We start from the raw sequence: 14,918 nt of genomic DNA on the forward strand, positions 1-14,918 counted from the left end.
GGTCAACCATACCATCATGCTCAACTGGCTCTACGACAACCTGAATATCACTTATCAGGCAATGGCCTGGCTGACCTCTTTCCTCTCTGATCGACCCTCCCAGGTCCAACTTGGGTCTTTCCTTTCCTCTATCTCCTTCTCTACCTGTGGTGTTCCCCAGGTGTCTAACCTTTCACCCTGGCTTTTCATCCAATACCTAACAACTCTCACCCATCGCATTGCCGTTTTCTGCTCCAATTTGCAGTGCTATGCGGATGACAGTAAAATCATTTTCAGGCTTCCCTTGGCCACCTCTTCTCCTTCTCTCTTCTCTGATTGCCTTTGTGCTATTCAGCATTGATGTGCCGCTAATTATCTCTGACTGAATGCCAGCAAGACTTGGATCCTCCTCATCGGCACACCCTCAGCCTCCTTTCCTGTCACCATCTCGCCGGCCACGCTTGGCCCTCCCCCTCTCCCCATCTGCAAGGATAAGAACCTCTGAGTCATCTTCAACTCCACACTTTCCTTTTCCTGCCACATCTCGGATGTCTCTAAAAAGTCAAACTTCCAACTGCACCTCCTCAGAGGTATTCTGCCTTTCCTCTCCTTCCCCTAGAAACTCACTGTCTCTCAAGCCCTGGTTCTCTCTAGGTTGGATTACTGCAACAGCCTCTTTCTAAATTTACCTGCTTCTACTCTCCACCCTGTGCAACACTTTCAGAACAAGACTGCAAGTCTTGTCCTTAGCCTCAAGCCCTGAGATTGTATCTCTCCAGCCCTGAAATCTCTTTATTGGCTCAGAGTGGCTATAAGGATTACATTCAAGACCCTTTGCTTTGTCCACATGCGTTTCTGGGGCCTGGGTCCAAAATACCTTCAACTTTCCCTCCGTAAACACCTTCCCTCTCGAGCTCTTTGCTCCTCCACCTCCATCTCCCTCAGGGTCAGTCATTTCTCAAAGAAACAAGCTGGTGGTAGATCTCTGTCTTCAGCTGGGGCCTCCCTCTGGAACAGCCTCCCTGCCACTCTCAAGCTTGGGGAGAACCATCTCCGGTTCCAGAAGCACCTCAAGACATTCCTCTTTTCTTCTGCATTCATTTCTCTTCACCCCTGTTGATCTGTTCGGCGTGGTGCACCTTGTCACCCTCAGATTTCAGGCTCAGATACTTTGTTCACCCTGCCACGCACCCTCATTTCCTCCTGGCAACCCTTGCACTTGGGTCTGTATCTGTAGCCCTTTACTGCACTTATCAGACACCCACTGTCTGCACCTTAAACCTAGCACTTGCCCTGACTGACTGCACTACCACTTTGTTGTTATTACTTTCTCTTGCTTAGCACTTTCCACTTTCCCCCTCCCTCCTGCACTTCCCCCTTCTGTCTCCTCTGCACTTGCACGTTCTCAATGTCATTGGGCCTAGTAAGATTGTTGTTATTGTTCTCCCTTGTTCCCTTCCCTTGCCTCGTTGCGCTCTAAAACACTTGCGTATGAGCGCGATATAAATAAAATATCAATATCAATAATTTAAAAACGAAATACAAAAACTGGCTCAAATCGATATATTTCGTGCAGTGGCAATCTATATATAATACCCTGTGTAGTAATGATAGCCAGGAATTTTGGAATCTGATCCCATTGCTCAATAGAAGGTGCCTTCATGCGCTACACTCTACAGATGGACCCGGCCCAGATGGGCTGACCAATAAGGTTATAAAGGAGCAACCCTAGGTTGTGGGCCAGACTAATAATTATAATTATTTAACTCTGTAATTGTACCCGAATCTTGGAAGATATCCTTTATAAGTTCTGTTCATAAAAAGGACAGTGGACTGACCCTAACAATTATCACCTATTCTTAATGCAGGATGTAATTGGCAAAGTATGTAGTAGTCTCATCTTTCGCGAAATTGGATATTGGGCATAGAGTAGGCAATTATTACTTCCTCATCGAACGGGCTTTCGACCTGGACACAGTACATTATACAATATTTGGACTCTGCTTGAGCCGCAATGTCTTTGGCATTTGTTGATTATATAGCAGCCTTTGACATGGTTAGTAGGGAACTACTGTGGGAGAAACTGAGCTCCTGGGGGTGTCCGGCTCATCTACTTGCGTTCTTCTAGCAATGGTACGGTGAAACGTCAGTCAAAGTTCGATTAAATCATGCAGGGGAACTTTCAGATTCCAGCAGTACGAATAATTGATTGAAACAGGGGTGTGTATTGGCACCCCTTTTATTTAATCTCTATTTTACGGATTTGGACCAAGCTCTGAAATTAGTTAACCTTTTCCCTCACAAAATTGATCGAACCCATATTTTCTGGCTAGGTTACGCTGGCGATATAATCATATTAGATCACACACCTATTCGTCTTCAGTGGCCTCTCCATGTATTAGCTGGTTATTCTAAGCATACCCATCTCGAAATAAACCATGCCAAAACCAAAATCATCGCTATTGGACGGTGACACTGTTCTAATAATTTTGTATGGACATTTGGCATACAAAGGCTGCAGTCAGTGGAATCAGTCAGTCACGATTCTCAGAAGCAATTTACTGAAATGGGGGCTAGTAGTAGACCTAAAGTGTTAACAGATATTGCCAATGTCTGCTTTAAGTTCCAGGAGGAGATCTATTGGACTATGATTCCTGGGTAATCAAGAAGGAAATTCGCAAGAAGGCACATGAATGGGATTGGTCCACGAATATTGCTAATTTAACTACCATAATTAGAGGGTGGGGGGACTAGGCCTCCTCGCAATGAGGAGGCTCAGAAAGGGGTCTTTACCACACAGTAAAGACCCTATTCCATGTCTCCTCAGAGCGGGAGGCTGCCATCTTCCCTCACCGAGAATCAGGTATGTGCACTCCCTTGCGCCGCCGCTTCCCCCATCCGCCCGCCTCTATACCCCGTATCCACATATTAAGGCTCTTCCCACTTACCTTGTACTTCCTTGTCCCTCTCCGGCGCGAGAACAGTAATGTTGCCGGCGCATATCCCACTCTCGAATGGCAGCCATAGAAAGGGAGAGGGACTACGTGTTGTTCCCTCTGCCCAATCCATTGCGGATATCTTTTTTCATAGTTTTATTGTGAGCTGAGAAACGTCAAACACGCCGTTTCTCAAACACTGTTAGCATCCGGGTACAATGTGCCGTGGTACTAATAGCAATATAAACCGTGTGCCCCCCTGCCCAGGTTATATTGCTTAATTAGTATGTCGGAATACTCAATGCTTTCATTCAAGTATCTCACTCCAGCAAATGTCTTAATAGTTACCCAGGATATACATCTGTGCCGATATACCATGCAGCGGCGGCTTTCATTGTTTGCCCTCACTGATGATAACAGGACCCTGGACTGTATTGCCAGTCAGGGCATGCGTTACAGATTTTGCTCTTTGGCCTTAGAAACTACACACCATCTATTCACACAGTGTCCTACTCTTATATCTCAGTATTATAATTCTAATTGTAAATATAATTATAAACTATAATAAATGTGATTCAAATAATATCGTAACTGACAAATTCTGGTGCAATTTAGTATCCGGCAGATCAATAGTAATTTCTAATGCAAACACTTTGCTAGCTCATCCAGGACAGCAACCTTTGACCTGCAGCTAGCACACAGATCTTTGCAGCAGGTGCAGCAAGCAACTGAGTACCTTACAATGTATCTATATATATTCTATTATATGTGTTTACCTAGTTAAGGATAGTCAAAAAAGAACAGTTTAGTAAATGGAAAGGAAAGCAGAGTACAAGAACTTTGAAGAAGGTGAGCATTTGAATGAATACACACAGTGGTATTTTTAAGCAGTGTGAAGGCATCAGGTTATAACTTTGCCCAAAAGCTTTCATTTAGTTCGATATTCAATATTTGTGATCTTTTACTCTGCCGCTTGCCGGTTATATTGTCTTTAATGTTCTCTCAGTTTATTGCTTTGGGTTCGTTTCATTGTGTGCATGCTTTTACATTCCTCTTCTGCATCCATTTTGAGTCCCCCACAGCTCCCTGGAGCATCCCGGGTCCAGTGATTTTTCCTCTTTAATCACTGGTCCTGGCGTCCCCTCTGGCAGCTGAACTCTGCCTGAATGTTTTCTTTCAACCGCAAGCCCCGTTCGCACTTCAGTTTCTCTCCATATCCCGTCAGCAGCTCTGCTTCCTCTCCGTGGATGCTATCAGTCACTTTGCTTCCTTCTTCCTTCTTCCTTCTTCCTTCTTCTGTGTGAGCAGCTCCAGCTGCACACCTACGAACATTGCAGCTTCCCCACCTGTGGCCTTCACGCGTCCCGCCTGGCCTTTGGCTCCACCGACTGGTTGCAGGTGTGAGTTCCGAATTGTAATTGCCTGGTAGCAATTAGAGGAGCACTTGCAACATGCCTGACCTTTACAACACTGTGCAGGCTTCTTCCTCGTCTCAGTACTGGAGTGGTGAAATGACTTACTAGTGATCACTGCTCCTAGTCACCTCTTCCTCGTCACAGTACTATAGTGGGTTAAATGAGGGGAAATAAGGGGAAATGTTTTGCATTGGGGAAAGGTGGATATCATGTCTCGCCTGTGGGCACCCCACTCCTAATCTCCAAGAACCCTCCACCCAGGTGATCCGCCCTCGCTTCTCCACCCCCAGGGTCAGGATCCAAAAGCATTGGTCTTTCCCTGGCCACCTTAGACGAGGATCGAAGGGGAGTAGGTGTGAGGATAGCCTCAGGTTTCTCACAGCAGTCACATCCAGGTTAATGGATTAATAGCAACTGTAATACAAATGTCCTTGTTGGGGACAAACTCCCAGGTAGGTTCGAGGGCTACTAGGAGTTTGCAAACTCTTGGAAGGCCCAAAACCTTCCCCCAAAAAGGAAGGTAGACCTTCAAGACAGCAAGTTCAAACTGCGGTTTATTACAGCCAAAACCAACAGGGATCAGAACAAGGATAGAAGAAATCTACAGACATCTCAACATCTCTTGACTCGCAGGTCAGTTTTTTCCTAAAGAGGCATCATAGTGACGTCACAACCTAGGCCCCTCCAGAAAGCCTATTGCACTACTGGATTGGGTACTGAGTAATAGTCCACCTATAGTGGACACTATACGTGTTAGTCTAGTGGCTCTCGCATGTCAGGTGGCTGGCCTGGTTCATCTCCAAAATTGCTACCTCTAACAGTGTTACATTGTGAGGGTCTTACCATTAGTTCTTGTCCGTTGCTACCCACCACTAGGAGTCTGAACTGTGATTGGCTAGAGCTGTCCTCCCCAGGCCCGGGAAGCGCAATGGTTCTCAGCACTTGGTGTACCTTCTCAAGGTAATAAGAATGACTATGTGTCTGCATTGTAATTTGTGTGCACCACCTTAGATTATGAGAGTGCTCGTCCATCTCATGCAGCACTTGTCCCACATTGTAACATCTTGGTTGCAAGCTTCTGTCTGGCGGCGTGAGATCAACTCTCTTTCCCAGCTCTAGTTTCTGTCCATTGCCGGGTGGGTCATGTGTTCGCGGACCATGGTTTGGAGCTTCTGCAGCTCTGAATCATGAGGAATTATTTGCTTTTATTGCAGCTGGTGTTACTGTCGTTCAGGGAATGGAATGTCGTTTCGGACCTGTTGGTCTTGGCAGCGGGTCCTGTCTCACACGTTTGCTCTCATCCAGCCTGAATTCACCTCAGCTCAGCTCTTGCTGAGAGGCTTGCGGCTTTCTGTAATTTTCCTAAACCCTTATGTGATTCCTACAGTGTCCTTGCTATTCAATATTCTCCATAGGTTAGTCACACTGGGCTCTGTCAGGTCCCATAGGTGCTCCTGCAGTTCCATAAGATTAATGGCATGTAAGCATCTGCAAGCTTCATTCAGGATCTCTTGCTTCTTGTGGTTTCTGCGTTGCTGCATTAAGCTAATGATAAAATAATAAAGCAATGACAGTATGTATATGTGTCTGCCCTCTAACTATAGAACTGTACACTCGTGCTCTTTGTGTATTCGAGTGTGTGTTCCCGTCCCAATGTGTGGATGGCACGTATGCTTCATGTCTAATGCTGCTACGGCGTGGTGTCTCTAACGATGTCAGTGGCTTTGGCTTCTCAGCGCTTTAGTCAATATTGTCAATTTAGGTCTCTTCAGTTGCAGCCCGAGACTCCTCGTCCACTGTGTCTGAGTGGGTACCTCTCAACATACTTATCAGTATTGGAGCACTAGGAATTGGTCCGGAATAGTATGGGCGTTCACAATATCTCCTGGCCTTCTTCAGCATCATGCACCATATAAAAGGAGGAGGAAGGGGCGAATTTGCCCACCCTCTTCACCCGAGCCAAGTTTTTCTTCACCCACTTGATTTAATAGCACATACATCTTATTAAAAGCCAGCATTGGAAAAGCTAACAGTTTCATCTGGTGTATAGGAACTAGAAAGGAGCCTACGAGGCTCTGCTATCATATCGTAGTATTGTGGCAGTGCCTGGAGGATACCTATCCTATGCCTACACAAAATCAAAAACTCTTAATTTTGTCTACAAGGTTGCTATTTATCACCACCTACACACAGAAAGTATTGCATTGTAGTATATATAGGAAGGATAGGGTTTAAACATTTGACCTCCACATATCCATGCCATTCCAGCCGTCTAACTGCCCCTCCCCCAAGACACACCCTTGTGGGATCTTCTTCAACTGGCTCTATCATGCAGTAACCTCGCATTTTGTTTTGCTTCGGGACTGCCAGTGTTATTTCTAGGAGATAATGGCTTAATTGCAGATGAAGATGAGCTCCTAGGGTAGAAAAGGTGTTCTAACTAAGTGTGCCTTAAGCCGCCTGATTTATAAGCAATATGTGTTTCCCCACTTATGTTCCTTGCACTAAATTCTGGGTAAAAGCAAGCATTGGCAAAGCCAACAGTTGTGGCTTGTGTGTAGCTATTAGATTTCCATGCAATGACATCATCAGGTACTTACAGCGTTTTTCAGCTGTTGCCATCGTACGGCAAGGTAAAACTGCAGTGTCTGGCAAATGACTGTCCTAGGACTACACACATGTCCAAGCTGTTGGCTTTGCCAATGCTTGTTCTGTTAGATGCCTGCTGGTGTAATGAGCACTTTGACATTCCACTTCTGTAGCGCCATGATGCCGAATGGGCGATCCAGATGCTTTACATAAGCCAGCAGGCCTGCAGACATACATTACAACAGCACGTCTGTTTAATGGGCTACCAACCCTCTGTCATGGCTGTGCCCAGCCTCCCGTCTTCATGGGTAAGGCCCAGGGAACCCCACATCCCTGGATGACCAGTGCAACCCATGTGGCAAAACTAGGCACCACCTCCCTGGCGTGTGTTTAGGAAATCTTTATACTTTTGGGGTTTTCGCACCACAAATGGACCCACAACTCCAGACATGGCCTCCACACGAACCTATGAAGTGGTGGCATCATTGTTTTAAATATCACCCTGAGCCATCCTTCTGCCCTTTGACCCCAGCACTAGAATGACCTTGTCATAATGTTTGGATTCTTTGAAAATTGTAAAGTTAAATAATACAGCCTCTCGAAGAGCTGGATCTATGTGATTATTGCGACGGACGAAAAACCCCTTTACACCACATATATATGGGGGGGAGATCCTCCTTTCCCCCATATTAATATTATATTCAATACACCGCCACATACATATGTGGTGTAAGCAGGGGGTCAACAAAAAAAATTGCCTTTTTCGGCCATCGTAATTGTGGGGGCGACATTTTGGTACGATTCCGAAGAGCTCTGCTGTGGAATAGATTGAACTGCCTTAGAATGTGCTGTGGGCCCAGTGGGCCAACAGGAAATCATTGAGTGTTTCTATGTGTGGATAAATTCCTTGCCTTTTGCTCTGGATCCACTCCAGATCTGTGGTGCTCCTGGGGACCAAAGCTGCGACACCGCCCGCTGTGGTGGCGCCAACTGCAGAGATGACTCTGGGAACCGTAAATGTGGTGGTGACAGCTGTCAGGGTGCTCTGCCCGTCTCCCTCAAGGCGCTACATAGGAGCCAGAATGTTTCGAAGGAGCTGGAGAGCACTGCAGCAGAGCTGGACACCATGGTGCAGAAGGTAGGTGATGCATCGCACTGTTGGAGGAGGGATCGGAGTGTTGCACAGGGTGCCACATGCACAGAATAATAGGCCTCATTATTACTGCGACGGTGCCACGTTCATTTTGCTTACTATAGCATTGAATTAATGATTTTCAGCGCTATAGTAAGCAAACTTAAGGCTACAACAATAGAGTTTACCCTTTGACAGGTGGGCGGGGCATGTGGGCGGAGCCGTGTGCAAATGGGTGGAGTCTTGTGTGGCTGTGGGCGGGGCATACATCTCAGGAATTTTGATTTTCAAATGTAGGCAGGTACGGTTGCTATCAGTGTGGAGACTTGGGTCACAAGGTAAGTCTCCACACATAGTCCCCACAAGCAGGGCTGGCCTTAAGGGCAGCAGTGCCCTGGGCGAATTGGCGCCCACCCTCGCCCTCCGGCGCCCCTGGTTAACAGGGGGCGGGGCCAGGAGGAGCTACTTTTTTTTTTTTAAAACTTAAACTCCTTGCTCTGCGAGGAGGTAATGGTGTGAACAGGGCACGTTAACACCCCATTGTCATTGAATGAGCCTGCCGCCGCGGGTTCATTCAATGACAATGAGGCACCTGTCACGCCTTCCGCCACCAAGCCAGCTCGGGGGAGCCCTTGAAAGACTCCCCTGAGCTGGCGTGGTGGGGGACTAATGGCGCATTTTGCTGTTAAAGGCACCCATGGTGACGGGCAGTGCTTTAAGTGGGCCGGGGCCTGCCGGGGCCGGGCCCCGGCAGTCTCCAAAAAGTGGAGCTGAGCCGGGGCCCTGCCGGGGCCCCCCGACCTCATCACGCCATGGCAGGACGCATTATCCCGCCGCGGCCGCAGCCGTGACGGGAGATGCGCCCACCACTTTAACATCAGGCAAGCTGACAGAAGTGCCAGCCAGGCACACCGTTGCTGTGCCTGGCTGGCACTTCCGTCAGTCACTGTAACTTTCTCTGATGACCCCTCATCTGAGGGGCCATCAGAGGAAGCTAGAGTCCTTTAGTTTTCCCTCCCCAGGTCACTGACCCTCAGCGAACCCGCGGGCTCCATGATCAAATATGCAGATTAGATAACGGAGCCCGCGGGTTCGCAGAGGGTGAAAGACGCCTCAGGGTCTGTGATCTCTGCTCAGGGCAGAGATCACTGAGCTCGAGGCGCCTTTCACCTTTGGCAAGGCTTTATAAAAGATGCCTTCAACTGTGTACGTTTAAGCCATCTTTTATAAACGTAGAAATATTTCTATGTTTATAACAGACTGCTTGAATCGTACACAATTCAAGGCATCTTTTATAAAGCTTTGTCGACGGACAAAGCCACCTTGGGTTTTGTCCGTCCTCAACGCTTTATAAAAGATGCCTACTTTTCAAGCCGTCTTTTATAAACATAGACATATGTTACAAATGTCTATGTTTATAAAAGACAGCTTGAAAAGTACACAGACCATAGTAAGGTAAGCACACAAGTGTGCGTAATTTACTATGCTTTGTGCACTTACAAGCCACCTTTTATAAACATAGAAATATGAAACATTGCTATGAATATAAAAGAAGGCTTGAAAAATACACAAACCATAGTAGTACGCAAACAAATATATAAATGCTCAAATACATTTATATATTTGTTTGCGCACCTTACTATGATTTGTGCACTTTTAGGCCACTCCCACAATGGAAGCCACGCCCCCAAACGAGGGCCCCCCCTCAATTTCTTACCCCACTTAAAGCACTGGTGACGGGCGCTCTCAACAGCAAAAGGATGCTGACGCGCCTTCTCCGACAATTCCAGCTCGGGGGAGCCCTTGAAAGACTCCCCCGAGCTGGCGTGGTGGGGGCATATGGCTCCCTGGGGGGCTCGCCCCCCCTAAGGCTGGCTCTGCCCACAAGGTAGGTAAGACGCGTATGCATGGTTGTGTGTGGTGTTCGTGGGGATGTGCTCAAATCTTTGTGTGTGGGCGTATGTATGTGTGTATGTGTGGGGGCATGGGTGGGTGTGTGTACGTCTGCACGAGTGTTTGCATGTGTGTGTGGGTGTATGTATGTGTGCATGTGTGGGGGTGTGGGTGGGTGTGTGTGTGCATGTGTGTGTGTGTCTGCACCAGTGTTTGCATGTGTGTGTGTGTGTGTGTGTGTGTGTGTGTGTGTGTGTGAAATAAGGAACACAAATTGAGCACATTGGATGGATGCTTACAGGCGTGGGCTGCTGCGACTGACCACGTTCATTTCTGCCCAGATTCTAGTCATCAAGGGAATAGCCAGAGATGCTAAGAGCCGAAGTGACGCAACACTCACCAGCGCCCAAAATGCTAAGCGGCGGATGGAGGACTCCACCCAGAAGCTGCGGGAGTTCATCAAGAAGATCAAAGACTTCCTGACAGGTAGCATCATTGCCCAGTTACATTGGAAAAAAAAAATGCCCTGTTACCTCTTCATTCGCAGCGCAGTGGTCTGCCCTCTCCTAAACTCACATTTAGTAATGCACCTGTTTCACACCCAAATTCAGCAACGGTTTCCCATGAAAATTCAGCAATGCACCTGTTTCACACCCTAATCTAGCAATTGAACTGTTTCTCATGCAAATCTAGTAATGTATGCAAATTCAGCAATATAATATACATATTTCCGATGCAAATCCTGCAATGGATTCCCATGAAAATCCAGCAATGCAACAGTTTCACACCCTTTATTATCCTAATATCGTGATAGGACAGGCATGGGGAATGTTCTGTGCAGCATTACCCTAATATCGTGATAGGTCACTCATGGGGAATGCTCTGTGCAGCAGTATTCTAATATCGTGATAGGACACGCATGGGGAATGCTCTGTGCAGCAGTATCCTAATATCGTGATAGGACACGCACGGGGAATGCTCTGTGCAGCAGTATTCTCATATCGTGATAGGACACGCACGGGGAATTCTCTGTGCAGCAGTATTCTCATATCGTGATAGGACACGCACGGGGAATGCTCTGTGCAGCAGTATTCTCATATCGTGATAGGACACGCACGGGGAATGCTCTGTGCAGCAGTATTCTAATATCGTGATAGGACACGCACGGGGAATGCTCTGTGCAGCAGTATTCTAATATCGTGATAGGACACGCACGGGGAATGCTCTGTGCAGCAGTATTCTAATATCGTGATAGGACACGCACGGGGAATGCTCTGTGCAGCAGTATCCTAATATCGTGATAGGACACGTACGGGGAATGCTCTGTGCAGCAGTATTCTCATATCGTGATAGGACACGCACGGGGAATGCTCTGTGCAGCAGTATCCTAATATCGTTATAGGACACGCACGGGGAATGCTCTGTGCAGCAGTATTCTCATATCGTGATAGGACACGCACGGGGAATGCTCTGTGCAGCAGTATTCTCATATCGTGATAGGACACGCACGGGGAATGCTCTGTGCAGCAGTATCCTCATATCGTGATAGGACAGGCACGGGGAATGCTCTGTGCAGCAGTATTCTAATATCGTGATAGGACAGGCACGGGACATGCTCTCTGCAGCAGTATTCTCAAATCGTGATAGGACACGCACGGGGAATGCTCTGTGCAGCAGTATTCTAATATCGTGATAGGACACGCACGGGGAATGCTCTGTGCAGCAGTGTTCTAATATCATGATAGGACACGCACGGGGAGTGCTCTGTGCAGCAGTGTTCTAATATCGTGATAGGACAGGCATGGGACATGCCTTTTTATGGCAGACGCATACTATCCCGATAGGAAGGGAATAAGAATGACCTGTACCAGAGTCATCTAATAGCCTGATCTGCCAGTCATGGAGAAAGGAAGTGTGCTGCACAGCAGTCATGTAAAACCCTGCAAAGACAGCCAGTAAGGTCAAGTACTGCAGATATGGCTCTTTGCCCTTTAGAGAGGGTAGGGCAGATGGCATGGCACAATCTGTGGCAGAGAGTACTTTGAATATTATCCAGTAGCACCCAAGTCATAATGCTCCACCCCACTGATTGGCTGATAGATGGACCTTACCTGATGGTAAGGCTTGTTACTCCCCCTGCTGGTCTTTAAAGACCTCATCCGCCACTCCTCCAGGGCGTTCCTCAGCTTGGTGCCTTCTTCCTGGCCTGATGTACCCGGCCTGGCTGCAGCCATGTCCTCCAGTCGTGTTCGCTGATCTCCTGTCTCCCGCCGGCATGGGCCACCGTGCCATGCTCATGCCTACTTTCCAGCCCGATCTCCCCAGCAGCCCCTTCTTCTCTTTCTACCACTGCTTCCACTTCCGTATTCCGTTCCCCAGGGCCCTACTACTCATTGACAGTCATCCCAGGATACCAATCACAAATCTGTGCCAGGTTAGTGGGGGTCGATTTACCATTCTCTAGTGGGCCGGGGACTATATAAAAGGTTTCTCTATGACTTATCGAAGGGAAATGATATGATGAAATGGGTTTCGAACGATGCACAGGCGAGCCTCTGCGCGGGTGCCGGCTTGAAGCAGCTTCAGGGGTGCCGGGAAGGTTCTGGCACTCGAGTGGCATAGAACCATGTCTTCTGGATTATTCCTATGAATATGTTATATGTTGCAAGAGTGGATGGTATGTCATAGAGAGGGTATCAGGTCTGAGTTCATTGATGGCAGGAATTGCTATCACAGGGCTGTGTTTGACTTTTAGAAGGCTTTGTTTGTCTATCGGAAGGGCTGTGTTCACTGGATTGCAGGGCTGTCTTTAACAAGCAGCAGGGCTGTGTTCGGCTATTAGTAGGGCTGTGTTTGACGATTTGCAGGACTGCGTTCCAGGAGGAGCCGGGCTGTGTTGAACACAAAGCATGGTGCTGTGGCTTCAGAAGCCTGATTGCAGAGTAGCAGTGTCAGGAATGTAGCAGGGCAGGCCCAGGCTTAGCCATGGGCGTCTTCGGTATCTTCCCAGGGCTCTGAGTCTCAGGGGGGCCTGAAGCTTCCCATCATTTCCCCCGGCTTGCTTTCGTTCAATTGCTGGTCTGTTTCATTCACAAAACAGGCCCCTTTCCAGGTTCTCCAGCCAAGCCATTCTCTCCTATGGATCATAGCGAGAGGGTATCATTCCTGTTAGCGCTCTAGGGCAAATGCCCAGAAGGCTAGGAGGTATTAAAGAGACTGTACACATGGGCCACAGCAAGCACGCCCCCTCAGTAGTTTTTTTTTTTGGGGGGGGCGAACATGCCCACCATGGAAATGGGAACTGGGGATGCGAGTGGAGGCCTGCTTCCTTTTTTACTGTTCGTGCTGGTAAGGGCGTCTTGAGTACGAATGCCATTTAGTGACACACAGAGCATGGGCATGGCATGGGTCGGAAGGGTGAAGAGGTGAGGGGTGTGGGGGCATGCAGAAACATAAGCAGCTGGCAGGAAGGTACCACCCGCCAAGAGCCTGTTCAGGCTTCGATCAGAACATACAGTACACTGTTTGGTGCTCCGGATAGGCTGGCACACCTTACCTGGGTGCTACTGATAATATGTTTAGTTGCTTTTTTGTCGGTACATTTTTTTTCATTGTGTCAACTACTCAAAAAGTACGTTCACAGCATATTTAATTTCTTGCTTTTGATGTTGTACAGTAAAGAACAACTCAGGTGCAATTTTAATCTGTTCATGCACCTGCGTTGTGTATGGTGCTTTTAGGATATGCATTCCCCATTGTGAATCCAACTTCTTTTACAGAACATTTTTCTTTTAGCATGTCTTGTATTGTGTCATTAATTTATCATGTGATTTGGTATTTTTGAAGACTGTTTAATAAACAAATTCTGACTTGTTTTTCTTCAAAGAAAACTATGCAGAAAGCATTGGACTTTGTATACAAATTTCTAGGGCAGAATTGTTACTTTACCCTGATAAAGATCATGGGCCAACCTAGAGGCTCTGCTCATCTCCACAGTCCGGCCATCCGCATATATTCATGCACTGCATACACCCAATAAAAATATACCGAGATATTACGGAGGGACAGTGAACAGAAAAGGTCTTACCTCAGTATTTAGCTGCAGTGAAATGTAAGGGCATGATATAAACTGCATGCAAAATGGTAAAGAAGACTCATGCTATGAGTGTAGGGGTGGCGTCAGATAGGAGCCTAGGCCCCCATCTCCTGCTGCTGGTGTGAGCACTGAGAGCTCAGGAATGCAGCCATCATCCAACATGGTGGGGGAATAGGGAGAATGGGGAGGGAGGTTCCCTCGGTTTTCAAAACAGCATTGGTCATCCCTCTCCTAAAAAAGCAAGAGGCTGATCCGAACCTACTGGCTAACGTTCGCCATGTGTCTCTCCTTCTGTACTACTCTAAAGTGCTTGAAAGGGTTGTGTTCAACCGTCTTACCAACTTCTTAGACATCCACAACTTTCGAGACCCCCTACAAACCGGTTTCCACTCCTGTCACCCCACGGAAACTGCCCTTGTGAATGTGTCCAACTTCATCACCTCCAACCTATCCTTCTGCTCCTTCTCTCTTCTTGCTGTACCTGCATGGAATTCTCTTCCCCCTGACATCTGAGAAACAGTCCACAGGGATTTGTTCAAAACCAAACTAAAAGCCTACCTCCTAACTTCAGGGTTGACCTCTTAACCTACCTCTCAACTGCCTGCTAGCTTACATGTTTCCCTCACCGCTGACCTGCCTCTGTTCCTCACTGCCTCTGCCTCCACTCCATCCATCATGAACACATCCCGATCACCGCTGGCCGTTCCGCCTTCCTGCACTTAAAATATCCAATGTTCATTGTCCTCCATCTATGTGTGTCCACTTATGTTTTGTGAGAGAATTGTTATAGTCTCCACTCATTCGCGCGTGTGCAATTTCTAATGCTGGGATTTACCCCATTGTCTTTTGCTGCGCTTGAAAAATGTAGATCCACAAGG

General features: G+C 47.5%; 1 protein-coding gene across 3 annotated transcripts in view; it reads left to right on the plus strand.

The window, feature by feature from the left end:
- The window catches only part of LOC138566223 (laminin subunit beta-1-like), an 882,924-nt gene that overhangs the window by 751,144 nt on the left and 116,862 nt on the right, over window positions 1-14,918 (plus strand). For all 3 annotated transcript variants that reach the window (XM_069643284.1, XM_069643285.1, XM_069643283.1), the window contains exons 29-30: window positions 7,854-8,057; window positions 10,286-10,430. In XM_069643284.1, the coding sequence (XP_069499385.1) occupies window positions 7,854-8,057; window positions 10,286-10,430 (349 nt within the window). The remainder of the gene's footprint in view (window positions 1-7,853; window positions 8,058-10,285; window positions 10,431-14,918) is intronic.

This window comes from Ambystoma mexicanum, chromosome 2p, assembly GCF_040938575.1.
Source record: "Ambystoma mexicanum isolate Mex_15411 chromosome 2p, UKY_AmexF1_1, whole genome shotgun sequence".
Taxonomy (NCBI): Eukaryota; Metazoa; Chordata; class Amphibia; order Caudata; family Ambystomatidae; genus Ambystoma; species Ambystoma mexicanum.